The 27,478-nt window shown below is 46.3% G+C and overlaps 2 protein-coding genes across 5 annotated transcripts in view; both read right to left on the reverse strand.

Moving 5' to 3' along the window:
- Positions 1–22,832, reverse strand: part of LOC135898726 (nose resistant to fluoxetine protein 6-like) — a 73,756-nt gene extending 50,924 nt beyond the window's left edge. For 2 of the 3 annotated variants that reach the window (XR_011509529.1, XM_070528753.1), the window contains exons 1-6: positions 22,613–22,831; positions 21,929–22,140; positions 19,858–19,903; positions 8,020–8,104; positions 2,738–2,829; positions 1,152–1,331 (exon numbers count right to left, since the gene is read on the reverse strand). Coding sequence is in view for 2 of the 3 variants with exons in the window: in XM_070528753.1 (XP_070384854.1) it covers positions 1,152–1,331; positions 2,738–2,829; positions 8,020–8,104; positions 19,858–19,903; positions 21,929–22,140; positions 22,613–22,670 (673 nt within the window). In the remaining variant the exon portion in view is untranslated. Of the gene's footprint in view, positions 1–1,151; positions 1,332–2,737; positions 2,830–8,019; positions 8,105–19,857; positions 19,904–21,928; positions 22,141–22,612 lie in introns of all 3 variants that reach the window. The other variant, XM_070528754.1, reaches the window with a different exon arrangement.
- Positions 22,833–23,102: 270 nt separating this feature from the next.
- Positions 23,103–27,478, reverse strand: part of LOC139051711 (nose resistant to fluoxetine protein 6-like) — a 98,827-nt gene continuing 94,451 nt past the window's right edge. For both annotated transcript variants that reach the window (XR_011509511.1, XR_011509510.1), the window contains exon 14: positions 23,103–23,893. The gene's annotated coding sequence lies outside the window, so the exon portion shown is untranslated. The remainder of the gene's footprint in view (positions 23,894–27,478) is intronic.

Below are 27,478 nucleotides of genomic sequence, written 5' to 3' on the forward strand. Positions count from 1 at the left end.
CTGAATGTAGAAGTGCCATAAAGAACGATTCCGTGAATCGAAGCTGCAAACATAATGGGCAATTCACTGGAAAAAGAACCAGCATTTTACTGCAGTGTGTGAGCATGTCGACGTAGACAGGCATCTGAATTTTTTCCAAACGACGCTTCGATCGGTATCGACAATCCTTGGCTTTGCCAGCATGGTTTCCGTCACTACGTACATTCCTGACTTTTCATTCAGTATAGAGAAAATTAGCAACGTGTTTTCGTTCGTTTATTTTTTCACCTCATGGTGTGGACCTAAATGTGGTAAGGTGAAAGCCATCTGCCTCGCAGCACAACAGAAAAGTTTGCTCCATTGTTTCCACCATATAGAGGCCGCGGGTTGATGTAAAGTGTCGGTTGTGCCCAAACCACATCCTTGAATCAAAGCAGACTCGAGACTCTCTTACACACTTTTTCTAAATAAAAAGTATCAACCCGTATCGCAGAATATATTGACACGTGTACTTATATTTATCGGGCGACCACGTTTCGCCGCCTAACAAATCTTATCGCACAGCGCGGGACGCGCCTGTGTGTATCCGAAGTTCCGGGAAAGTCATCGATGATTCTATCCGCTGTCTGTTGTCGCCTAACCTGGTGTTATCTGATTTCATCGCGTGACGCGAATAGTATAGAACTTTGTGGAAGGCACGCGGGTACCTACGATTAGTCTAGAACATTCGATGACTACTGTACAAAAGCGGACGCGCTGGACCCGCTGATCAGATTTTCGACGATCGCCGACCGTGTTCGCCGCTATCGTTGAGCTATAAGTGTAGCCTCTTTTGTGGGCAGAGGTTCGCCCAATAAAAGCTAGTTTTTGCCTTTCACAGTATTTCTACTGTGTTCTTTGACGTCACGACCACGTGACAATGTGGTATGCATTCATACCAGCCTGGATAAGAATGGCTGGCACGCTCGTTACTCGGTGCTTTCAGGGCCGCATTCCCAAACATTTCTAACCCTTTAATTGCTCGTATTAGCAATTCTAACCAATCTTGATGCTGAACACCTACAACCGAAAAGGTTTGTTAATTATCACAGAAAGCTTATCACAGAAAGTTCAACGAATAGCCTCAATATAGAAATAAGCTCTTCATCAAATCATCCAAGATGCGAACTCACAAATTACTGGGTCGAGAGCCATAGAGGAATGTCCCAGCACGATCCACAGGATACTGAAGAAACGTAGGCCATGCACGAAGCGGTACTTGTACGAGTCCGACTTGCGGTCCCGATTCACAGCAAGCAGGACACGCGTGTTTCTGGGCATCGAGAACGCCGTCAGCAAGATGCGCAGCGTGGCTGGTGTGGATAAAGAACAAGAAATGCAGTTTGTGAGCAATAGTTCCTGCTGTGGATGTAAACAACGTGAAAGAGATTTCAGCCTCAATTTTTTGCGATTTGTATGTGCTGCTCGGAGTCATCACTCTTCTGACTGAGCTCTTTGACTTCCCGGCAGTAGAAAGGTACAAATTGTCTGTATGAAAATAACTTGACCCGTAATCACACACACAAAAAGAAACATTCTTACGCTGAAACTCTTTGGGACAGCAGGTGCCAGTCAATAGTGATATCGGACCCTAACATCAAATTAAATTTTGGTGTTTTACCTGCCAACACCACGATAAGAATATTAGGGACACCGTACTAGGAAACCCTTAAATAATTTTGACCACCTGGGGTTCTTCAACGTGCACCCAATGCACGGCACACGGTAGTCTTTGCATTTCGTCCACATCGATATGCAGCCGCCGCGGCCCGGATTTGATACCACGACCCCGGACATAGCAGAGCAACGCCAAAGCCACTATGCCACCACAGTGGATATGTCGGACACAATGTAAGCGAAGGCCAGTAGCAAACAGCACGTATACGAAAGAAAATCTTTGTCTTCATTACACATGGTAACTAGGCATTTTATTTGAAGCTAGGGTGTGTCTGTGTGCTGCGGTAGACCATAAGTGCGGTGAGGCTTAACCGAAGCTTGCAGGGCCCGGATAACTATGGCGTTAATGTAACTGCACCTCATCTGCGCATCAGTTTACTTCGTCTGTGTGTGTGTCCGCATGCATGTATGAGCATGCGGATTAATGATTAATGAATAACGATTAATGATTGAACTTGAACAACTATATTTTTTTAAAGAGCAGGAACTCGTGAGAAATGTATGAGTCAGAAGCACACTTGTAGATGGACTTTGGAGCAGTGAAATTTAATTCTTTTTTTATGCAGAACGTGTCTCCGTACTAAGCTTTATCTTTTTCTTGTAGTGTCATCTCATATAGCGCGAAGTGCATGGTCAAGTGGCGAACTTCCAGAAACATTTTTCAGCGCACATCTCCTAATTCCTTTCTCTTCCTCGGAATCAGTCTTGATGAAACAAATGCCAGCAGCCGATCCAACACTCTATGCTTTCCTTAACGAGTGCCGCGGCCCTTTACGATATTTCAAACATGTATTTTATTTATATATGATTTTCTTTATTGTACACTGGATATGAACATATAATTCAAGGTTTTTGCATGCCTGATGTTTATATTTTATTATTATTATTATTCTTTTGTTGTTAGACGCTGGAAGAGCAGTCATCTGAAGTGTCAAGCCGCAAATTTATGTCACGATGCAAGCAATAAATTGAAACAAATCGTGCAATAATGTTATCCGTGCTGCAATACGGTGGTCATTTAAACACATCATGCAAAACTCACTTCGTGGTGCCGGCTTCTCTCCTCTCCGGGAGCAACAGACGTCGATGATGGTGCTCACCACTGTGAAGAATATCACAACTCCCAGAAAGCAGCTGCAATATGAATGAATGCGTCAAGCGCTGCACGTAAGGCCACTCACTGTATAGGCCTGTGGGAGCTGGTGAGTGGCGTGAGGAATATACCTTTCGAGCTCTGAGAGTAAGCCGTACACTCTTTCACGGAATAATTATAGCATACAGGAAACTCGGATGCTTCGACGGGTTCCAGCGGGCTAACACACCTGCGTTAGGCAGTATAGAAGATGTCGTTATCACTGAATCTGGAAAGTCCAATGAGCTCACATTGTAGATGTGCTAATTGAACGCGTGTAAAGGACAAGTGTGCTCTACATCGGTATCCCATTTTTCCGACGTGACAAGGACATTGGCTCAAAGCTCGTTATGCGAAATTTTTTTTGCTTTAGTTAGCACTTTCGTGACCGCGGGAATATCATTAGTTTTTGGGTGGTCAAGGAAATAATTGTTTTTTGCTGCCTCAAAAAATGCTTGATGCTAAAATGTATTGTATCAAATTGTAGAGTAACGCAATTATCTTTCCGCGTGTCTTAATTTCAAACTACACATTAAAACAGTATTAGGAAATTATTTAGAAAACAGGAAATTGGAACAAGAATGAAAAAGATCGATAGAAACATCCATGCTGCTCTGGGCTAAAGGAAGACAAAAGAATCGAAATCTTGCATGTTTAACACGAGCGCCACATGCAATCATGCTCCATATTGCGCTCCGTACGCACCACATTTCTTTCGATACATGGGAAAACATTGGCCCGAGTGAGCACGATGCCGAGGTCCACTGCCGACCGTCTTACGCGCAGAAAACGCCACTCTCTGGGCGCTCGCCGGCCGTTAATTCTTTTGTGCGGTACCGGCCGAACGACGCTGCCGCCCTGCAGACAAGAACTGCGGCCTTTAGAACACGCCGGATATACTTACGGCGAATTCGGCATATCGCACCGGTTCGCCCCGGTGTGCTCCGGTGCCATTTGCCGAATTCGCCATTAGACCAATGCGCGGCAGCGATGAAGCGGTACAGGAAGCGAAAATCCCGGCGGGTGCCTGTTGACGTTCCGGGGCGGTCTGACGTCGTACGTACTGAATTCTCACGAATCGAAGTCGTCTTCCAAGTCTGCGCTACTACCATGCTCCGGAAGTTCGAGCCCATTTGCATCGGAATACGCCAAAATTCGCCGTTTCCGCGGAACACCGGCGCGCGACGTCGACGCCATCTTGAAAACTACGAGCGCTCGTCACCCCGACTGCGATGGCGCTTTAATAATCTCCGCGCGGTAGAAAACAGAAACATAAAAACAAAACCGATAAAAATAGTTTCGTTTTAACCCATTATAGGTACCGCTAGCTATCCAAAAGCGCTCGAAGAGTCGCAAAATTCGAAACCATCGTTAACATGCTATCGATGGGAATAGGTGCGGTCACGAAAGTATTCGACGCGAAACTTTACTACTATTGTGTTTGTACTGTCCGTCTATTTGCTAATTTGGCCTAATAAATTTGAGACAATGTTCCTGTTCAGCGCGAAGTTCTGGAAATGTTCGTTGGGATGTGTGTGAAGCTTTGACACACAATGACGCACTCTTTGCAAATGGCCTCCAAATGAAAATAACGTCATCGTCATCATCATCATCATCACCAGCAGCAGCAGCCTGTTTTGTGTCCTCTGCAGGACGAAGGCCTCTCCCTGCGTTCTCCAATGACCCCTGTCCTGCGCCAACCGATTCCAACTAGCGCCCGCGAATTTCCCAATTTCGTCGCTCCACCTATCTTTTGCCGTGCTCGACTGCATTTCCTTTCTCTTGGTACCCTTTCTGTAAACCTAATGCTCCAACGGTTATCTAACCGGTGCATAGCATGACCTGCCCAGCTCCATTTCTTTCTCTTGATGTCAATTACAATATCGTCTATACCCGTTTTCTCCCTGATCCAAACCGCTCTCTTTTTGTCTCTTAACGTTATGCCTAGCCATATTCGTTCTGTAGCTCTTTGCGCGGTCCTTAACTTGTGCTGAAGCTTCTTTGTCAGTCTCCAAGTCTCTGCCCCATATGTCAGCACTGGTAAAATGCACTGATTGTACACCTTCTTTTTCAATGATGATGGTAAGCTTCCAGTCAGGAGCTGACAATGTCTGCCGTATGCGAGCCAACCCGTCTTTATTCTTCTATGAATTTCCTTCTTTTGATCAGCGTTCCCTGTGATTAATTGACCTAGGTAAATGTACTCCTTCACAGACTCTAGAGGCTGACTGGCGATCCAGAACACTTAATCCTTTGCCCGGCTATTCATCACTATCCTTGTCTTCTGCCTATTAATCTTCAACCCGATCCCTACACTTTCTCTATTTAGGTCCTCAATCATTCGTTGTAACTCGTCTGGATTGTTGCTGAATAGAAGAATGTCATCGTTAAATCGAACGTTTCTGAGGTATTCACCATCGATCCTTACTCCTAAGCCTTCAAAGTTTAATAGCTCCAATATTTCTTCCAAGCACGCAGTGAACAACATTGGAGAGGTTGTGTCTCATTGTCTAACCCCTTTCTTTATCGGTATCTTCTTGCTTAACTTTGTAGAATTAAGGTAGCTGTAGAACCTCTGTAGATATTTGCCAAGGTATTTACGTAAGCGTTCTGTCGCCTCTATGACTGCTGGTGTCTCTACTGAATCAAACGCCTTTTCGTAATTTCTAAAATCCATATAGACATGCTTACTGTACTCTACGGATTTCTCGATAACCTGAACAATTACATGGGTGTGATCCATTGTAGAGTATCCCTTCCTGAAGCCAGCTCGTTCCCTTGGTTGATTAAGGTTCAGTGTTGCCCTGATTCTATTCGAGATTATTTTGGTAAATATTTTATGTAATACTGGGAGTAAGCTAACGGTCCTATTACTTTTCAATTCTTCAACGTCTCCCTTTTTGTGGATAAGAATATTTGCATTCTTCCAGTTTTCTGGGACCCTTTCAGTCGATAGACACTTCGTATAAAGAGCCGCCAGTTTTCCAAGCATTATGTCTCCTCCACCTTTGATTAAATCGACTGTTATTCCATCTTCTCCTGCCGCTCTTCCTCGTTTCATGTCTTGCAACGCCCTACTGACCTCGTCACTAGTTATAGGTGGAGTTTCTGTATCCTGTTCATTACCGCTTCTAATGGAGTTATCCTGACCTCTCTGGGTATTGTACATGTCAGTATGGAATTCTTCCGCTTCTTTTACTATATAACATCGAGATTGCTGATGATATTCCACTGCTTATCTTTCAGTGCATACATCTTGGTTTGTCCTATGCCAAATTTATTTCTCACGGATTTCAGGCAGCGTCAATTTTTACGGCTTCTTCACTCTTTCTCACGTTAGAGTTTCGAATATCACTTCTTTTCGCCTTTTTGATCAGTTTTGACAGTTCCGCCAGTTCTATCTTATCTCTTGAGTTGGACACTTTCATTCTTTGTCGTTTCTTTATTAGGTAGTTTGTTACTAGGGAGAGCTTGCCTTCTGGTTGCCTTGGTGCCTCGCCTCCCACTTCCATTGCTGCATCTGAAGCCAGCCTTGTTAGGGTTTCATTCATTAGCTCTGTGTCATCATCATTTCTCTGTTCTAAGGCAGCTAATTTTTTTGTAAGTACCAGCCTGAATTTATCTGCTTTTACCCTTATTGCCTCTAGGTTGATCTATTTCTTCTTGACCAATTTTACTCTTTCTCTCTTTAAACTTAGGTGAATGCCAGCGCTCACTAACCTATGATCACTGCTCTTTACTCTACCTGTAACTTCTACATCCTGCACTATGCTGGAATCAGCAGAATGTATGAAATCAATTTCATTTCGTGTTTAACCATTAGGGCTTTTCCAGGTCCACTTTCTGTCGCTACGCCTCCTGAAACAGTCGTGTTCATTTTTCGAAGCTTATTCCTTTCTGCGAATTCTATCATCTCTCCTCAGGCGTTCCTAGAATCGACGCCGTGATCGCCTATCGCTTCTTCACCAGCGTGCTTTTCCCTCACTTTTGCACTGAAGTCGCCCATTACTACTGTTTACTGAGTTTGCAGTTTTTTCATCGCTAATTCAACGTCATCGTAAAACTGATCTACTTTATCATCATCGTGACTGAAGGTTGTAGCGTAGGCTTGTGATACCTTTAATCTATACCTCCTATTAGGTTAATTACGACTACAGCTACCCTCTCATTAATGCTGCAGAATTCATCAATGTTTCCGGCTATGTCCTTAAGGATTAGGAATCCCAGCCCGTATTGCTTCTTATCTATGAGACCTCTATAGCAGAGGAGAGGTCCTTTATTCAGCAATGTACAAGCCTCAGCAATTCTTCTAATCTCCCTAAGGCGGATGATATCCCAAACAATATATCTGATAGTTCCTCAAAGAGTTCTGCTAAGGCAGCCTCACTCGAGAGGGTTCGAGTGTTAAACGTTGCAAGGGTCAGTTCCCATTGGCGGCCCGTCCGGACCCAGAGATTCTCAGCACCCTCTGCTGCGTTACAGGTCTGACCACCGCCTTGGTCAGGTGCTCCGCAGCTGCTGGGGACTGAGGGCCATTGGGTAATTGAGTGAGTATGCCGTCCATATCAATTAGAGCAATATGGCAGGCCTGTTTCGCTATTCTGCTGCATTCGGTTCGTTATATCATCATTAAATGCAGAGTGTCGTGCTTCTTCAGCGGCTTGTCCTTACTAAAGAATGACACAGCTGCCTGGCCTGTGGAAACGATGAATGCACTTTTCACGGAATCAAATGAAATTCAGTAGCTCGTTCGAGTTATTATACCTACATTTCTTTTGTGTATTGAGTACACCTACCATACGTTAAGTAATCTGTGTTCATCTGGATTGCCCAATATTCATTTATGATCCACAAGGAAGCAGCGTTTTCCCAACACGCAACGCGACTTGTAGGCATGGCATGATCAGCGAGGGCCGACCGATGTGTGCAGTGAAGGCGCATGCGGGCTTCAGTGGTTGTACTCGCATAAGTGAAAGCTTGACAACCTGTTAGGAACTCATTCGGCAGATAGACTCGGGAAAAAGCTGCACACTGCAAAGATTGCACTTCTGTTCACTTCAAGAGGCAGTGCAATTTTTGTTTCCGTGTGTGTGGCAGTTTCTCCGTGAGCGGAATTTCTTGCATAAGTTTTGAACTATGACACTTTGATGCACCTATTCGACATCACAACATAAAATTCTGCTATGACTTACATAAACACCAGCTGGACCTGGGTGACTTCTTTCGGCTCGTTGGTCGTGCAGTCGCTCACAATAGCCTTGGCTACTCCTTCAGTGACTGCAAGAGTGGACAGGGTTTCTTTAATGCGAGAGCACCAAATGGCACATTAAGCGAATAAGTCCGTGTCTGTTGTCTGGAGCAGTGAAAGGCCGTCTAAATTCCCGTTAGCTGCGACGCCACATCCCGAGCGAGCCTCGACAGAGCAGACCGCGGGAAAGGAAACACCTGCGGTCGCGATAGCGTGCAGGTGCTGCGTTAGAGAAGAGGGAATCGCCGCGACGCCACGTCACTCTCTCTCTCTCGCAAGCTTTAATTACTACCGCGTTCCTTGCCGGCGCAAGTTCTCGCTTGCGTTCGAACTAGGACTCGGTAATCGCTATAAAGAAATAAACGTTAAACAAACTAAAGCAACGTTAGCTGTAGTAAGTGTCGAATCTTGGACCGAACACACAGAATTGGGGTCTTACGAACTGGGCTACGCTTTTTTTCTTGTTTATTGCAGTGGTACAATAATCAACCACGTAATGCCAAACACACATGTTGCACTTGTTTCATATGTGACAAACATTCCATGCGGGGCACCCAATCAGGTACACGCTTTTGCGCTTTTTCTATTTCCATAAATGAAATGAGAGGCTAGCGGAAGTACTCTATAGCGGGACGAGCATCAACATCTGCATGGCGAACAGCCCTGCGTGACGCCCAAATGCTGTGCAAAGTCAGTAACACCACAATATCCTAAGGAAAACCATCCTTGTTGTCAACCGTTAGGTACCTTATTCCCGGTGCATCCAAAGGGAAATACTTCATTAAAGGGAAGCTGAAACACTTTTTCGAAAATACATGAGTTCCCTGCGGCATTCTACAGTTCTTAGACCATTGAACACGAATATCTAGTTTAAACAGGGCGGAAACAAACGCAAGCGGCTGTTTTTTGCAAGACAACGCGCGCCAGCGGCTCTAGGCACCGCGCGAACGCCGCTGTTGCCCGTGATTGGTCGAGATGGCTGTGACGTCCATCACGGGGATCACCGGTCGCCGCCGCCGTTTCAGAGCGTAGCACGCCGTTCTGGTCTGGCTTCACAGATGAGTTGTAAGCATTATGGAACGTTCTCACGGTCTCTGACAGCTTGTATTTTCGCCTTATGCTATGTTCAGACTACGTTCGTAAGGCGCCGATTTTTCGTAACATACGTAAGCGGAAGCGCAACAAGCGTATGCGTCTAGTTCAGACTGCGAACGTAAAGGTACCAACGTGCGCAATTCTCGCAAAAATCGTGGGTGAGAGTGTTAAAGGGTCGGCAACATTTACGACTGTTATGTTACGACCATTGCGACACAGCCAATGACCGATAAGCTCTCGGCTTTCAACAACCGGTGACGACACTTCCGTCCTCCCGTCTGCAGACAGCTCCGGGCGCGGGAAGTGCCATTCCGCCATTCCGTGCGCACGATTGGCTGTGTTCGTGAAAATTTTTGCAGTGCGCCTTGCGAGACTGTTTTCAGTTCATCTGGTTTATCCGCCGAGGAAATCGATGGCCGCAGATGCGTGCTCCGAACTTCGATGAGTGGTCTCATTAGGTTTTCAAGGAAGCGGAACTGCTGAGGCGATATGCGCATGATGTTATCAAACATCGCAGCGTCACCAACTCGGAGCTTGGCGAAAAGGTTGTGAAAATCGCCGTCCACGGCCCTGTCGAGAAATACTTGCCGCACCCAAACCCTTCTGCGTCACCTTCGTCGTCTTTGGGCGATTGAATACATGACTATAAGTTTGTTTTGAGCGTGAATTTCTTCGATCTCGGCCAGCGCTCGCATGTTGGCAGGAGCCATATTGGACCGCTGGTGACGTCGATTCTGCAGCTCCAAATTTGATTGGCCTGTTGTAAAAGCCGTAATTTAAGCAGCAGAAAATGTGAACAAAGGTGCCGGCTTAACTGCCGTAACGTTTTTTACAGCCGTTACGTTCGATACGCCAAAAGAGCTGTTACGCGCGTTACGACCGTAGTGTGAACATAGCATTACATGCAAGGCCGTTACATGTTCGAACCGACAGCCGATACAGTAAACTATGGCAGCAACGACGATGTTGAGTGTGCCAAAGAGAGAAGTGGTTCTTGTGGGGAAGGAGAAAAGGCTAGCGCTATTTGCTGCAATCCATGCGGGAGCACGGCTCAGCACCAGCAGGGTGGAGGGGATGGGGTTAAAAGAGAGAGAGAGAGAGTAGGAGGTGGAAAGGTAGAGGGTCGTAGCGATGGAAGCGAAGTAGTGGCCGATCAGGAAGCCCGAGGTGGTGGGATGGCCAACAGCGAGAACGATATGTGCACCTTCTCGCGCATTTGAAATATTAGCTGGTACATATGTTTTTTTTTTCATGTAGCTGCACGTTGCAATTATAGGAGACAAAACGCGCTAAAGTGTCACTGGGAACTTGCTGCTGAAGGAATGCCGAAGCACTAACTTCTCATTAGATCGTAAAGACCGGTGCAATTCCGCGATGTCAAGCACCTTGCCGCTGCTTGTCTAAAGTTCGGTGGTTTTTTGCGTGTTGATACGCGATCGCGAACATAAGTACCGCGTTTCAAAGCGTGCCCATACAGTGCTGCGAGGTACAGTCATGAAAGTTGCTTATCATACACATCCAGATCGAGATGGCCAGAGGCATTATATGTGCAATATTCAGACTATGGTTCGACGACTTTTCTATTGTGGCTCGAACAAGAATCGGTATGCATGCTGCATGCTATTGTTGACATACAGATATTAGGCAGTTTTAGCACCGCCGTGTGGTAAACACGGTAACGTTACCGTAACTGCAACCGCACCTCAAATGTCGCTAGGCAAGCCTAGCAACGCTAGCAACAACGCGTTTACGCATTGGTCGTAAGGCTATCCGGCTACGCTAAAACTGCGTTAACAGACGTTCACGGCTGCAAATGTTCGCATTTCTAGAGTGAATCAATGTGGGCACCGGAACACCGGAATTGGAATACCGATTACCTGCATCGGTGTCAAGCTTCGATGATAATCACTGTCGCGGAAATGGTCCGAGCACAGCACAGTTGATTTCGTCGGCACGAAATTCTCTCTCCTCACCACACGGACCCACTGTGCTGCAAGCTTCTTGTCCTTTGGGAACATGTGACACACAACATCATCTCACCCGCGTGTGTTCGCACAGCCGAATGCTGCACAGAACGAGGGCATGTTGTGTGCCCTTGGCTGTAGGCACTCACGCAGCACTGAAATGAAGCACAGTTCACGAAAGTCGCAAAAGAAAGCAAACGTCAGCGGCGGCAGATCTCTCGTAGCGTCGTTTAGCAAAGCGCAGGACGGGAAGAAACACGCCAGCACATGCCAGCACGCCGGTCCGCCGGCATGCTCCCCGGGATTGACGTCACTATCGCGGGTTCTCTCCTCCGGCTGCCTCCTCACCCGGCACTCCGGGAAGCGACGGGGGCGTGTCCGCGGGGGTTGGATTTAGAAAGAAATTTCCGCCCCTTATAATAACAAAGCGAAAAAAAAAATCAGTACCGTAAATTATTAGGTCTGTTCTTCCCAACCCTAGCAATTCATGAAATTGAAAACCGTTTCAGCTTCCCTTTAAGGTCCTTTGCAGGAAATCCCGGAAGAACACGTCATGTCAGCATTCCAGTGACATGTTCAATCGTTTCTGGTTTGTGGCACAATGTAACAGTGGTCATACGCAGAACGAAGAAGCCCTTTTCAGAAAGCCATGTCTTAACTGGCTAAACGCCTGCATTTAAGTTAAAGAAAGTTTTCACCCCCCGGACGCACAGCCATGCTTTTTACACGTTTCAGCACTTTTCGCCAAGTTCCTCAAGAGAATTGAGATCGGTGCAATGAAATTAGGAGAAAAAGATTATAAATCCTTATACAATTTTGGGGGGGATACGGTGCTTAAAATTTCAAAAGAAAATAGTGCCTTCAGGAAGCGACACGACTCAACAGCTTCTTTGACGTAACCCTTTAGTCGACCTTCCATTTTACTGGAAGAGATGACAAACTGAGGCGAAGCATTGGCCAGTCATACTTGGCAAACTGTGCGCAAGAAAGGATCCTGTACATCCCGAAGGTATAAAAAACGATCTACGAGCTGTCTCACAAATAAATGCGATAAACTCAAGGCCCCCTGGCATGCACGCCGAAAAAGGTTTGTCCGACTTTTCCGTTCCCATGTTGATCCCCGTATAAACACGGCAAAAACCCGATGAAATCTTTGCACAGTCGTTAGAGAATAGTGGAGCACTCACAACACGTACCATAATTTACTAATGAAAAAGAAATTGCGAACTGTAGCACGAGCAGAAATATACGAATCTTTGCCCTTCCATTTTTATGTTTTTTCTCGGTTTTCGTCTGTCTGTCTCCGCCAGTAAGGATCGCTGTGGAGCCCCCCCCCCCCGAAACTTTTTCGTACTGTGAATGTCATCATCATCGTCATCAGCCTAGTTAAGCCCACTGCAGGGCAAAGGCCCCGCCCATACTTCTCCAACTACCCCGGTCATGTACTAATTGTGGCCATGTTGTCCCTGCAAACGTCTTAATGTCATCCGCCCACCTTCTTGCCGCCCCCTGCTACGCTTCCCTTCGCTTGGAATCCAGTCCGTAACCCTTAGTGATCATCGGTTATCTTTCCTCCTCATTACATGTCCGGCCCATGCCCATTTCTTTTTCTTGATTTCAACTAAGATGTCATTTACCCGCGTTTGTTGCCTCACCCAATCTGCTCTTTTCTTATCCCTTAACGTTACACCCATCATTCTTCTTTCCATAGCTCTTTGCGTCATCCTCAATTTTCATAACCATTCAGAACCATTTTCATAAGCCTCCAGGTTTCTGCCCCGTAGGTGAGTACTGCTAAGACACAGCTATTATACACATTTCTCTTGAGGGGTAATGGCAACCTGCTGTTCATGATTTGAGAATGCCTGCCAAACGCCCCCCAACCCATTCTTTTTCTTCTGGTTATTTCAGTCTCATGATCCGGATCCGTGGTCACTACCTGCCCTAAATAGATGTATTCCCTTACCACTTCCAGTGCCTAGCTACCTATCGTAAACTGCTGTTCTCTTCCGAGACTGTTAAGCTATACTTTAGTTTTCTGCAGATTAATTTTTAGACCCACCCTTCTGCTTTGCCTCTCCAGGTCAGTGAGCATGCATTGCAATTGGTCTCCTGAGTTACTAAGCAATGCAATATCATCAGCGAATCGCAAGTTGATAAGGTATTCTCCATCAACTTTTATCCCCAATTCTTCCCACTCCAGGTCTCTAAATACCTCCTGTAAACATGCTGTGAATAGCATTGTAGAGATCGTATCTCCCTGTCTGACGCCTTGCTTTATTGGGATTTTGTTGCTTTCTTTGTGGAGGACTACGGTTGCTGTGGAGCCGCTATAGATATCTTCCAGTATTTTTACATATGGCTCATCTGCACCCTGATTGCGTAATGCCTCCATGACTGCTGAGGTTTCGACTGAATCAAACGCTTTCTCGTAGTCAATGAATGCTATATATAAGGGTTGGTTATATTCTGCACATTTCTCTATCACTTGATTGATAGTGTGAATATGGTCTATTGTTGAGTAGCCTTTACGGAATCCTGCCTGGTCCTTTGGTTGACAGAAGTCTAAGGTGTTCCTGATTCTGTTTGCGATTACCTTAGTAAACACTTTGCAGGCAACGGACAGTAATCTAATCGGTCTAAAATTTTCCAAGTCTTTGGCGTCCCCTTTCTTATGGATCAGGATTATGTTATCGTTCTTCCAAGATTCCGGTAGGCTCGAGGTTACGAGGCATTGCGTATAAAGGGTGGCCAGTTTCTCTAGAACAATCTGACCACCATCGTTCAACAAATCTGTTGTTACCTGATCCTCCCCAGCTGCCTTCCCCCTTTCCAAAGCTCCTCAGGCTTTCTTTACTTCTTCTGGCGTTACCTGTTGGATTTTGAATTCCTCTTAGCTATTCTCTCTTCTACTATCATCGTGGGTGCCACTGGCACTGTATAAATCTCTATAGAACTCCTCAGTCACTTGAACTATCTCATCCATATTAGCAACGATATTGCCGGCTTTGTCTCTTAACGCACACATCTGATTCTTGCCTATTCCTAGTTTCTTCTTCACTGTTTTTAGGCTTCCTCCGTTCCTGAGAGCGTGTTCAGTTTTATCCATATTATAGTTCCTGATGTCCGCTGTCTTAGGCTTGTTGATTAACTTAGAAAGTTGTGCCAGTTCTATTCTAGCTGTAGGGCTAGAGGCTTTCATACATTGGCGTTTCTTGATGAGATCTTTCGTCTCCTGCAATAGCTTACTGGTTTCCTGTCTAACGGCGTTACCACCGACTTCTATTCCGCACTCCTTAATGATACCCATGAGATTGTCGTTCATTGCTTCAACACTAAGGCCCTCTTCCTGAGTTAAAGCCGAATACCCGTTTTGTAGCTTGATCTCGAATTCCTCTAGTTTCCCTCTTACCGCTAACTCATTGATTGGCTTCTTGTGTATCAGTTTCTTCCGTTCCCTCCTCAAGTCTAGGCTAATTCGAGTTCTTACCATCCTATGGTCACTGCAGCGTACCTTGCCGAGCACGTCTACATCTTGTATGATGCCAGGGTTCGCGCAGAGTATGAAGTCGATTTCATTTCTAGTCTCACCATTCGGGCTCCTCCATGTCCACTTTCGACTAACCCGCTTGCGGAAAAAGGTATTCATTATCCGCATATTATTCTGTTCTGCAAACTCTACTATTAAATCTCCTCTGCTATTCCTAGAGCCTATGCCATATTCCCCTACGGACTTGTCTCCAGCCTGCTTCTTGCCTACCCTGGCATTGAAGTCGTCCATCAATATAGTGTATTTTGTTTTGACTTTACCCATCGCCGATTCCACGTCTTCATAAAAGCTTTCGACTTCCTGGTCATCATGACTGCATGTAGGGGCATAGACGTGTACCACCTTCAATTTGTACCTCTTATTAAGTTTCACAACATGAACTGCCACCCTGTCGTTAATGCTATAGAATTCCTGTATGTTACTAGCCATTTTCTTATTAATCAGGAATCCGACTCCTACTTCTCGTCTCTCCGCTAAGCCCCGGTAGCACAGTACGTGCCCGCTTTTTACCACTGTATATGCTTCTTCTGTCCTCCTAACCTCACTGAGCCCTATTATATCCCAATTACTACCCTCTAATTCCTCCAATAACACTGCTAGACTCGCCTCACTAGATAACGTTCTAACGTTAAACGTTGCCAGGCTCAGATTCCAATGGCGGCCTGTCCGTCAATGTACCGCCGACCAAAGCAAGCCCCGGTGCCGGAAATCGTTCAGGATTTTGTCTAGAATGTCTTTTTCATGCTCGAAAAGACATTTCACCGCGAAATTTGCAAACTCCGGCTGGATTTCGTGGCAACGCCCAGGCACCGGGAGTCACATAACACAAGCAGCCCCATCCGAACACAAAGGTTCAATGGCGTTTTGATGACAAACGAGCTCACCGCGGCATCTCGCGGAGGCCGCGGAATCTACGGAGCGCATAGATATATATTCCGAAACTTTATGGGTATAAATCTCATAAACTTTAGATGTGAAAGGTGCATTCACATTTCCAAAGTAGTGCTTTAGATTTTCAATTCCAGAACCTTGTGGGTGTAATGGCGTTAAAAACATTTGACGCCAAAGGTGCATTGCCTTTTCTAAAGTCAATTGCATTGGAACATACAACGCGACAAGCCAAATCAGCACACTATTAAACAAGTTGACTAGGCGCGCAGCGAGGTCCGATGAGACGAACCGTTTTGGTGGTTCATTCGTGCCGTCATGTCACATAAAAATATCAATTTTTTTTTTCACCTATACGCCAAAGCATCCAGGTTAAGACACTAAAGCCAGCCAAGGTAACTGCGTTCTTATTTCTTTTTCCCCCTTTGACTCTTATTCGCGAGAACACATTGAGCGTCTTCAATTTTTCGGTCTCGCTGCCCTACCCGCGGGCTGCCAGAGGCTGCCAGAGCGCATACGTTTATCTCGTGTTGCCCTGACCACCGCGCGGCGCACTTCGGTGCGTGTTCGGTCTGCTCTGGCCAAGTGGATTTTCGCCTGGCAGAGTTTTAGACGCTTTCTGGCTAGCAGACGAAAAACAGAAACAGTGGTCACTCGCCGCCATCACTGTGGGGAGTCAACGGATTGCACCCCGTTCGCTTGAGGACAACCTCTCCGGAAAGTCTTGGCTCGCCGGTGTACGATACCGAGCAGTATGCGTATGGTTTTCTGTGGACGAAGCGTCTCAAATTTTTTTCGGTATTCCTTCGGTAGCCACATTAGGTGCGCAAAGAAGGCATTCAATTGGGGCCAACATATATTCCTTGGGGTTTTTTAATTTCGGTGCCCCGCCCCACTAAAGGAAAAAAATACATTGTTGCGGCGCAGCGAATTGTTGCACGGTGAAAGTTCGATTTTGTTACTTCTTCCTTTGCGGAAAGAAATGGGCCACGGGACGCTTCAGTTGCCGGATACTCATTACATTATTGCGATAGCCATTATATGGGCACTCCAAGCGCATTCCTGCTGTCACCGTCGCCCTCATGTTTCGTATAAAGTCCAAGGGCGATAACATCGTTACCGAGCGCCGCATGCTGTATGTGCGAGTGAAAGCGTACGTGAAGGGGGGGGGGGGGCTGGAATGGGTGAGACAACGATGGTGACTCAGTTTTGTGTGCGCAAAGGAGAAAAGTGGAGAACAAGCTAGTCATGTTCCGTCGCGTGCGATACATCGGGGGGAGTGAATGGAATGGGGGCGGTTTCTAGGATTCTGTGAATCTGTGATTGCGCAACATGTTTATTTGCTTCGTTTGACGCATTATACACCGTGACTTTTTCTTAGTACGTACATTTATTGCAAACTTATACGTGTATTTAAACTTCTTGTTGGGAGATTTCGTGTATACGTGCAGTGAACTTTGTTTCCAGTGGCACTTTTTTGCCCTTTATCAAGCTCTATCTTCGCATTTGTATATCTCATTGCATCTTCACATTTCTAATGTACGAGGGCTAGTCAAATGAAAGTGAGCCTACCCACCCCACGCAATAATGGTTCGGTTCATTATCTGCGAGGTATATGCGTAGAAGAGAGGGATGTCTCATTTACAAAAGTGACACGCAGGTGTGAGGATAAAGGTTCTGTAATGCTCTCATACATTCGGTTGAACATGGTTGCGTGACATATTGGAAACTCCAAAAGTTGAACAGCGTGGTGCCGTGAAGTTTTTGACTGCTGAAGGTATTCCGTAAAAAGAGATTAGTCGCCGTATGGCTGCCATGTACGTTGAACATCGTATTTCACTGGCCACTGTGAAGCGTCGGAGAGAGTGGTTCAAAGCAAGACGTAAAAGATGCAAAGACGATCCAAGACGGGACTAAAGCCATCGTGAAATCACCCTTGACAAAATTGCAAAAGCTGATGATATGATGACACAAGAACTGAGGATAAGCATCGATGAAGTGGCAGAGCGCCCGCACATCAGTCACAATTCGGTTCCCGCCATAATTCATGAACGTCTTTGTCATCGGCTTTTGTGTGCGCAATGGACGCCCAATATTATGAACCACCGCCAGAAGACGGAGAAGTTCGGCGCTGCCTTGACTAATCTGATCCGGTATCACAATAAGGGTGACGACTTTTTGTCTGCAATTGTGATTGGGGACGAACCATGGTGCCACTACTACGAGGCTGAAACACGTCGGCAAGGCTTACAGTGGAAACATTCAAATTCACCACGCCCAAAGAACGCAAAGGCCATCATTTCCGCCGGAAAGGTGTTGTTGACTTTTTTTTTCGATCGTCATGGACCATTACGGATAGAATTCGCTGAGTCTTGAGAGACTATCAATTGTTTTCGATACTGTGAAACGCCGGAACGGCTGTGTGTTGCAATCAAGAAAAAACGATGTGGGAAATTTACGAATGGGGTCATCTTGTTCCACGACAATGCCCGTCCCCACATCGCTGATGAATTTAATGCAAAACTGGCAACGTTCAAATGGGAAACACTGCAACATCCGCTACACAGCCCAGCTGTCGCCTTGCGACATCCACATTTTGGGCAACCGAAAAAAAAAACAGCTCAAGGGAACCCCATTCGTGTCGGACGATGACGTGAAAGAGTCAGTTGCAGACTTTTTGAAGCAGCAGCCCTAGGAATTTTATGAGACCGGAATCACGCGACTCCTTAGTCAATGGGACAAATGTCTAAATGCTCATGGAGACTACTTTTAAATAAAGGACCCCGTTTGTCATATATTCGATCTGGCTCACTTTCATTTGACTCGCCTTCGTATATTTTGCAGAACTCCTGCTTTTTAGACGTGCTCTCTGTTGCGACTATAATTTCGGTGTAATTACTCACGATACACGACCGGTGACTACTGCTCCTGCGTAATACATTGGATGAAAGCCAGTGTCGTTGATATTTTGCACTGGCCGTTGCATACGTACATGAATGTAAACACGGTTCTTGAGTGACAAAGTTTCATTAACATATTTGTCCTCAACTTGTTCATTTCATGGCCTTTACATTTTTCATATCAGCGGCATGCACTGCTTTGCTGGTTTCGAACTGATATAGTTCTAAAGTTCGTGTGATATTTTCTTACCTTATTAAATAGACAGAAAACATGGAAGCATTGATATCAGTTATTCTGAACACAATTTTCGGCACATACGAGTACATTCTTTTATGAAGAATGATATATTTTACTTGTTTTTACGGTGCGTAGCGTTCAAGAATTCGTTTGCAGCATTTTTGGCAATGGCAATGCATTTGTTATTTATGTATTTGATTCCTCGCCAAATTGTTGAAGAGGAATCTTTAGCTCGGCCCCACTCCGACGCGGCCTATTTCAATACATGTAAAACGCAGAAACGTTTTTCTGAGATAACCTCTGGATCGCTTTTAATGAAACTTGTTGCATTTGAGACAGAAAGTTAAATTGTAGTGTCTGTTGGAAGCGAAATTTCGATTGAGGACCTGAATTTTGTTTGAAACATTTCAAAAAATTTGAAAGTTCGAAAAAAATAGGAGCACGACGTTTACAAACAGCTCTGCATCAAGAACTGATATCGCGGTTCTGTCAACGGCATCTATTATAACAGTCAAAGCGGACAAATTTGGTATGTCAATTTGTATCTTACGCGAATTGGTTACGTTGTGTACAAAGGTTCTGCAAAAGCCGCGTTTCCATAATACTAAATTTTTTAGATTCATGTGTAACATACCAATTGTGTCCGCTGTAGATGTGCTATTAGATGAAGTTCACAGAATTGTGATATGATTTTTCATTTTTGAGTTACATAGTTCTAAACTAGATAACTTCGTTTCTAAAAATTTGCTAGTTTGGCCAATTTTTAATAAAATATTTACGACCTACATGAAACATTCGAAACCAGCAGTCACTAGAATTCCCTCCCCCCCCCCAATTTTTTCTTTTATATGCAACAAACTTCGTCAAATTTGGTGCAGTGGTAGCCGAGAAAAACTAATCCACTGCACTTCCGCTTACCTCACAAAAGTGTTTTAGAACGGTGTTAACCTCGGCAATACTTTCGAGATTTGAACAAAAAACAGCTATATCGTATTCATAGGCCAGAACGCGTGCGTCACATGCATGAACCCTGAAGCCACTAGTTGTACTGCGGTTTGTAATAAGGCAAAAGCTGATGATGATGAAAAACAGGCTGATGATGATGATGGTTATGATGGTGATTGGCCTGAGTGGAGACCACCCTCACCCTTGCTATCAGACCCAGCCGGTGTAGAGTGGGGAGGGGGGCTGGACTGAAATGGAAAAAAGCGAAATGTTTGAGGTTTGAGGTTTATTTATTGATTTCTTTCTGTACATCAACAGAAATCGAAGCAAAAGCAAAAGGCTATGCAGCCTGACAGAGGCTTTTGATGCTGTATACCCGCCCCGTGGCAATTTTACTCCATCCTCATGGTTCATTAGAACCGTGCGTGCGTGGTTAGGGATTCTGGGTCCGGTGTCAACAAATCAAGAGCCGAATGGACAATGCTAATCACACGCAACAGTTCGGGATTTGCCAGAAGGCTGGCAGCTTTTGTGACAGTGCGGATACGAAATTTCGTGAGCGATAACTTCGTTTATTCGACGCGTGGTTCGTTCATGTGGATTCCCGTTTGCGGGCTAAGTTAAGCCAAGTTAAACGTAGCATGAACATTAAAAATATTCTCGGGTGTTACATGCTAAAACCACAATGTTTTTATTATTGGAACGTGTCCGCCGTGGCCGGGATTCGATCCCGCGACCTCGTGCTTAGCAGCAGCCCAACACTGTAGCCACTAGGCAACCACGGCGGCTTATATATTTACAGCGTATTAGCAATTGGCAGGAGTGCGAAGTACAAAGAAAAAGCTAGATCTACATTGGAATATTGCATACTCGTAGTAGTCGACATTGCTGTATTTATGTATAAGCGGCTTTTATATTGTTACCTAGCTGAGCCCAGTACTCCGGCTAACATGAAAGCCATATCGAGTTTCACTGGTTCGCATCTGTGGGACCAGTGTTACACATTACCCTTGAGACTGTAATGCATCGAGCTCTCTCAAAACATCGCCTTCCGAGACAGTTCATTCATAGATGAGGTTTAACGTCCGAAAGCAACACTGTGACGCTTTAACGGATGACGTGGTGGAGGACTTTGCTCCCTGGCGTGTAACGTGCGCCTACACCTAACCACAAGAGCGTCCTCGCATTCCGCCACCAGCACCATTGTGGCGAGTGCAAGGCAGCAGTACATACGGGATGGGTCGATAGTAAAAACACTTGCGATAACATGCCGTCCGGATTGCTTCGGTGTGTTTATTGACACCATTGGGCCCGTCTCAGGGTAGGAAATGTTCATGGCTTTAGAGGTTCCATCGTCCACACATGTTGCCGGCTCAAAGCTTGCTTCGGCACTTGACAATGGCCACAGCGACTGGCGATATTGTACAGTGCTCGCGGAATGAAACGCGACAGGGAGCATATACTAGAGCCCTGCATATATGCAAAGTACTCGAAAGTACCATGTCATCTCAATAGGAATCTGGACACCGACGGTGACGGGGACTCCGGTCTAAATGTACGCGCCAAAATTACGTTCATGTGATACGAACTGATAAGGGTGCAAACTGAAGTATGAGCATTAGTTAGCCATAAATTGACGCGTTTCATTCCGTGAGCACTGTATGTGTGAGTTGCGATAAAGCTCCACGAAAAACGTTGAGAGCGTAAGTTACAGTAGCGACATGGCCATGACGTAGCGCATGCTTAACTCAAGCACCTTCAAACCGGTGACCTTTCAGTTCATAGCATATCTTTCCCGTGCTCTACGAGTGCTAAAGGTAGCATGTAAAAGGTGCTAAAGGTGTAAAAGGTGCTAAAGGTGTACACGTAAGAGAGTTTATACACAACTTATATGCTCTTCTTCGTTGTCGTTTTCTTTGGTTCTAGGAAGGTAGTCGGGCGTCTTAGTCGCAAGTATTCTGTAAGTGGATACAACCAGGCATCATTGTGAAATTTCAGTAAGGTTCTGTAGTTGCAGTCCTATCGAGCGCCTGTGCTCAAGTCAACCAAAAATCTAGCCCCTCATTCCTGCCTTTATCCTTTTGGCTCAACGGCAGGCTACTTCGTGGTACGTTTTGCTCTGTTTCGCTAATACTAATTTTTCGCTCTTCGCTTTTCATAGACAGTATCATGCAAGCAATGGAGAAGTTTCTGTGGTCTGTGACTCCTGTTCTTCAAGTGACATTCTATTGATACACGCGCCACCCAGTTGCAACAAACTCTGGCCAGCTCACCCGCTCGTGGGCCATGATGAAGTTAGGCAGCATCTCGTCAAAGAATGAGGTGTCATTGGCCATCTTGACGTAGACGTTGCAGTACTGGTCGCGCGCCACTTCGCCTCCGTTCCGGTCACGGGCCACGGTCTCGATGCACTCGTCGAAGGAACCCAGGTCGGACCACGTGCCCTGGAACAGCCCCGTCGGGTACTTGGCGCTTGCGTCGATCACTGCGAGGGAAGATGCACCATGGTCGGCCGGTTGGTATCACACAATTCATCTAGAAACCCAAATGCAACTGCACGTTGCTAAATGAGAAAACAAGAACAAGGCATACCCAGGCATGTGGTCCGCCTATTGACCCCAATAAAGCAAAATTGACATGTTAACAACGATGGCGTGGTGGGCTAGTTGGTAAAGCGTCTAAAAGGGTTAGCAGTGCACACGGACGGCGGCAGAGAGAAGAACAAGACACAGCACTAATTGTAGCTCTGTGTCGTGTTGTTCTTCACTCAGTCTCCGTCTTTGTGCGCTGCTAACCCTTTAAGATGAGAACCTCATTCTTTTACCCATGCAAGTCACTCAATGCCCTTAATTTCAAACAATAGGTAACACTCTCTCAGAGAAACGTAGCAAGGTGGTCTGGGATATGACGCAAATTCACTCTAACAAAATAGCTTTACACAGAAGAACGCTACCAACCATGCGAAATCAAATACGCGCCGAGTTGGCATACGTTCCAGGAATGCCGACGGCTCATGGACGGGTAACATGTCGCGTTTGCTCACAACGATGACGCGTACCTACTGGGGGTACTGGTGGGCTTGCGGCATTTGTCACATCTTGGCCCTGAAGCAGTACTGCAACATACCACGACGTTTGGTTTTCTTTCCCTTTTCTGATGGCGCAGTATGCGGTAACTTCTTCCTCCTTCACTTTGTTTACCTCGTTGTGTCTGCCGGGATAAGACGGGCGCGAGGATGACGGCTGGAGGAGAGGCTGTTCATGCATTGACTAGTTAACACGAATGAAGCGCAAGAAGGAACATTTGCGTGGAACGCGTATTTTCGCGATAAATCGCAAGAAAAGTTCAGGGCTCTCTACCAAATAATTTGCATAAAATATTTGTTTTTCGGCTATCCCCAGTTGATAAAGACGAGCTTGGGCTCGTGTTCTCGCGCGATCACGCGATCTAGCGTGCTCACGCGCTCCGCGTGGTAAAAGACGAAAGGGAACGAAAGGACACGTCAGCGGCCAGAGCAGCAGCAGCCACCGCAGCGGATGGCCCCGTTCTACAACGCCATGCAGGGCAGCGCTCCCGTCTCGAAAGATGTCATCCACCCACGAGCACCACATGCGGCCAGCCGTCGTCGGGGCCGGCGAGAAGAGCGCGGTGGCCCGCGCGCCCAGCATCCATCGGGCACCCGGGCTCCTTGGAGCAACGGCGGACTCCATCGAGCTGTTCCGGCGACGCGAGGTGGTCCACTGGCGCAGGAGGCCACGCGGCCTCTCCAGCGCGGACGTCACCGCCAGGAGCGAGCTCGGCGCTACGCGGAAGGTCAACGGGTGCCGCTGCAGGAGGCCTCGCACCGGGCCTCGCTTCTCCGCCGAGTGCTAAGCGGACAAGCGGCGGCGTCATCGCCGAGCGGGCACGTGCCGTGTGCATGAACAACGGGAGCACCGGGACGTCGCTCGGGCCGAGGGGGCGTCGCTCCTGTAGCTCGCCTGCGTCCCGGGCCTCCTAGTGGCGGCGAGCCCAGTGCACCCGTCCGCGGTGCGCCCCCGGATTATGCTCTCCATCACACCGGGGGTGCCCCTGCCGATGACCTGTCCGCGCCGGCACTGCTCGCCGCAGCCCCAGCCTGCCCGGGCCACGATGCAGCAGCGGTGGGGACTCATCCGCCGGGCCAGAGGGCGACGTCACGGGCCCTGTTGAATCGCTCGGCTCGCACGACGCGGGCTTGGGGTGTCGGTGCTGCCGTCCTGCAGCACCAGCACCCCGATGTTTTTTGCGAAGACTGCGCTGACTAACTTTTTTGCAGCGTGTTCTTGTGTGATTTTGTGTGTTTCAATTTTTCTTTATTTCAAATTGTACATAAAATGAAATCTATGGCAATGGTGTTTTGTGATTCTTCGCAGGCGACGGTCTGTTCTGAGACCGTCGGTGCTTGGTATTTTTAGCGCCGAGGCGATATACTAGTGGCGGAGATTTAGGTTCTGAAACTTGCTGCGTCTTCTAGAGACAGTGGAGCAACAGTGCCCGAAACGGACTAGCTGTCAATATATCGTGCAACTTGCTGCGTCATCTAGTGACGGAACAATAGGCCACGAAATTTGCCGTGTAATCTAGTCACGCAACAGCAGGACTCTGAAATTTTCTGTGTTGTCTTGTTGTCGGCTTGCTATGCAATTAATGCATTTTCACGACGTCTACGTACGTAGGCGTTGTATGCGGAATTGCTGCTCTTCCACAGCTGAGGTTAGCGCAGTTTCTGCATTTTAGCACTACTGATCTTAAATAATAAACGTAACTTCTGCAATACAGTGTGTAGCTATATTTCTTGAATGCTAATCTCATTACTGTTGATAGAGATCGTGAGATAGGTAGATGTACATACATGTAGAGCCTAGACGTTAATAGATAGAAGAAGATGATGATGATGATGGCCTCATATTATGGCTCATACCCACACTCGGGGATTGGCCAAGAATAGCGTGCTGAAACGATTGCCTATTCTATTGCAGTGTTACATATTGGATGAGAAAACAGGAAAGAAAGGGAAAAATATTAAAACAAACAAATTACAAAAGAACAATCACAAGTTATTCCTTTTGTTGGTTGTATCTAACCGCAAACCGCATCAAACACGTCCCTATGGCTGACCCCTATAACTGACGCACCGAAAGATAGTATGATTTCTGATGATAACATTAGCCCTGATTTAACAAACGGAAGTTCTAGATTTCTTTTTCTTAACAATTTGTATCGCCGACATACAAAAAATAGTGATCTAGTGATTCTGTTTCTTCGCAGTATGGACACAGAGGCGATAGCGTCAGACCAGTCCTGTGTAAATATAGGTTTAAAGGAGGGACACGGCAGCGTAATCTCGTGATCACTACTTCTGATTGTCTTGATGGACACCAATGGATTTTCCATGGAAATTTTAGGTGCTGAAATTCTGTCCATGTCATTATGGATTCATTGACATCTCTATGAATTGAATATTGTCTATATCTAATTGCTGTTATGTGCACCACTACTCGAAGAACCGGCATTATAGGTCCACTCATGGATTATCGTGCTATTGAGTCTACCATTTCATTTAAATGTAAGCCAAAATGGCCAGGTACCCATAATAGTTTTAGAGAATTACACTGTGGAGGAACTAATGTTAGAAACGTCTTTAGAGTTGCCGAATTGGATGAAGCTGTGGACGAAGTACAGACCGAAAGGTAATCTGGTATAATAACCGCACTTATTGAGTTCGAAGGCAGTTTCCGAAGCGCTAAAATCATTGCTAAAACCTCGGTTTCAAGAACGGGTGTGAAATCAGGCAGTCTCAAGGAGAATGACCAGCCAAGCGGAAGCGAGAAAATGCCCACGCCCGCCTTTTCGTTGTCCGCTTAAGCATCTGTCGCTATTATGTTATTTGTTTGTACGTGCGCAAGGCAATCTTGCAACAGGTTATTTAACGAAGTGGCTGATAGAAACTTCGAGTTTGGGGGGAAAAATGTCATCAAAATGTATCTTAATAGTCTGATTTGATTCGGTTGGTGGAATTACATCTCGAATGTTCACATTACGGCTAACTAATTGTTTTTGTACGAATACAATCTGTGGAGAATGAAAATGAGGCCAATGAGAAAGAAAGAAGGAATTTGGATCATTAGTAAAGGCGTATTGAGATCGTCTAAGCGAGAAGCTGTAAAATTTCAGAAATTATTGAATTGTTAAGATGCGAAATCTGCAGGGCAATTTGGGAGGCGCGCTTCTTGATAACATTAATAGCTACCAACCTGGGGAGTCCCAGAAACAGGCGTAGGGCCTAACGCTCCAAAAAAACCAGAGGCTTCTGCCGTACTTCACGTTTTTTTGTTCATTTATTATTTTTTTGTGCTGTCCGTAGTTTGTGAATTTTGTGCTTGACTATTTGTGGGAAAAACTAGCGTCGTGTGATTGCGTTACTTTTGCGGACAAGACAGCTCTATGAGAGTTGAACATGATAACGACGATGATGAGGAAGATAATGACGATGATGATAATGACGAGGAGGAGGATGAAGAGGAGGAGAAGGAGAAATAAGTGCTATTGGAATATTGACGGGAGGCCCACTGGTCTACTTGGGGGCAAAGGGTGGTGAAGGGGTTCGCGAAATGAAGACACTGCCAGCGATTCACTGAAAAATGCTCGTCCGCTCAAAGCGCCTACGACAACGCCGTGTCTGCAGTGGATGCCCGGCATCTACTCTGGACAAGTGGTGGGACAACGACAGTCTGTGAAAGTGTACTCGGGAATAAGTTAAGAACTGAACAACCTGAGTAATGTGGCTCTTAGGCAATGCTTTCTATAAGTTGCACCTGCTGTATTTGGATGAAACTGGCCTCCATCTTTAGACATACCGGGTGTTTTAGCGAAGACTGTCAATTTTTTTTCAGACTCCTTGTGATTCCTTGTGGCAGATATCACAATTATCACGCTCTTTAACCTTGCGCTAGCCGGCCTAGGCAAGAAATTGGATCAAATCGAGAACGTCAAATACACGATATACGCCGATGACGTAACGCTCTGGGTCCCCGGAGGTAGCCTTGGATCAATTGAAAGCGCTCTGCAGGAAGCGATCGACGTGATCGAGGAATACCTCGCTCCCACTGGCCTGCGATGTTCGCCTGCGAAGTCAGAGCTCCTCGTCTACAAACCATCGAGGAGCAGTCCCAAACCAAAGAACGAAATCAGAGACACACACGTCGTTACTCTAAGAACAAAAGACGGAGGAACCATTCCACACGTCAGCAAAATCAGAGTCCTTGGGATGTTCATTGAGAGCAACGGCTCTAACGCAGCTACAGTGGAGAAGATCGTGACAAAGTCGAATAATGCCTTGAATCTCATACGACGCGTAGCCAACAGACAACACGGCCTTAAGGAAGAAAATCTCCTCAAGCTAACACACGCCTTTGCGCTATGCCACTTCACCTACGAGGCGGCCATGCACAGATGGAAGGTAGCGGAGAAGGACAAACTCAACGTACAACTGAGGAAGCTAGTCAAACAAGCGCTGGGAATCCCCAAGAACACCGAGACAGACCTCCTGCTGCAACTGGGGGTACACAACACACTTGAAGAAATCGCCGAAGCTCAAGAACGGGCTCAATGGACAAGACTCTCTGGAACCAAACAGGGTAGAGAAATCCTAGCCAAACTAGGCCATGACACCACAGTAATCGAGACTCTATATCAAAGCGTTCCGACGGACACACGCAACTCCTACACGGTTCGCCCTCTGCCGCGGAACATGAACCCCACGCACCATCAACCCAGAAGGCTGGCACGCGGATCGTTCATCC

This window comes from Dermacentor albipictus, unplaced genomic scaffold, assembly GCF_038994185.2.
Source record: "Dermacentor albipictus isolate Rhodes 1998 colony unplaced genomic scaffold, USDA_Dalb.pri_finalv2 scaffold_14, whole genome shotgun sequence".
NCBI lineage: Eukaryota > Metazoa > Arthropoda > Arachnida > Ixodida > Ixodidae > Dermacentor > Dermacentor albipictus.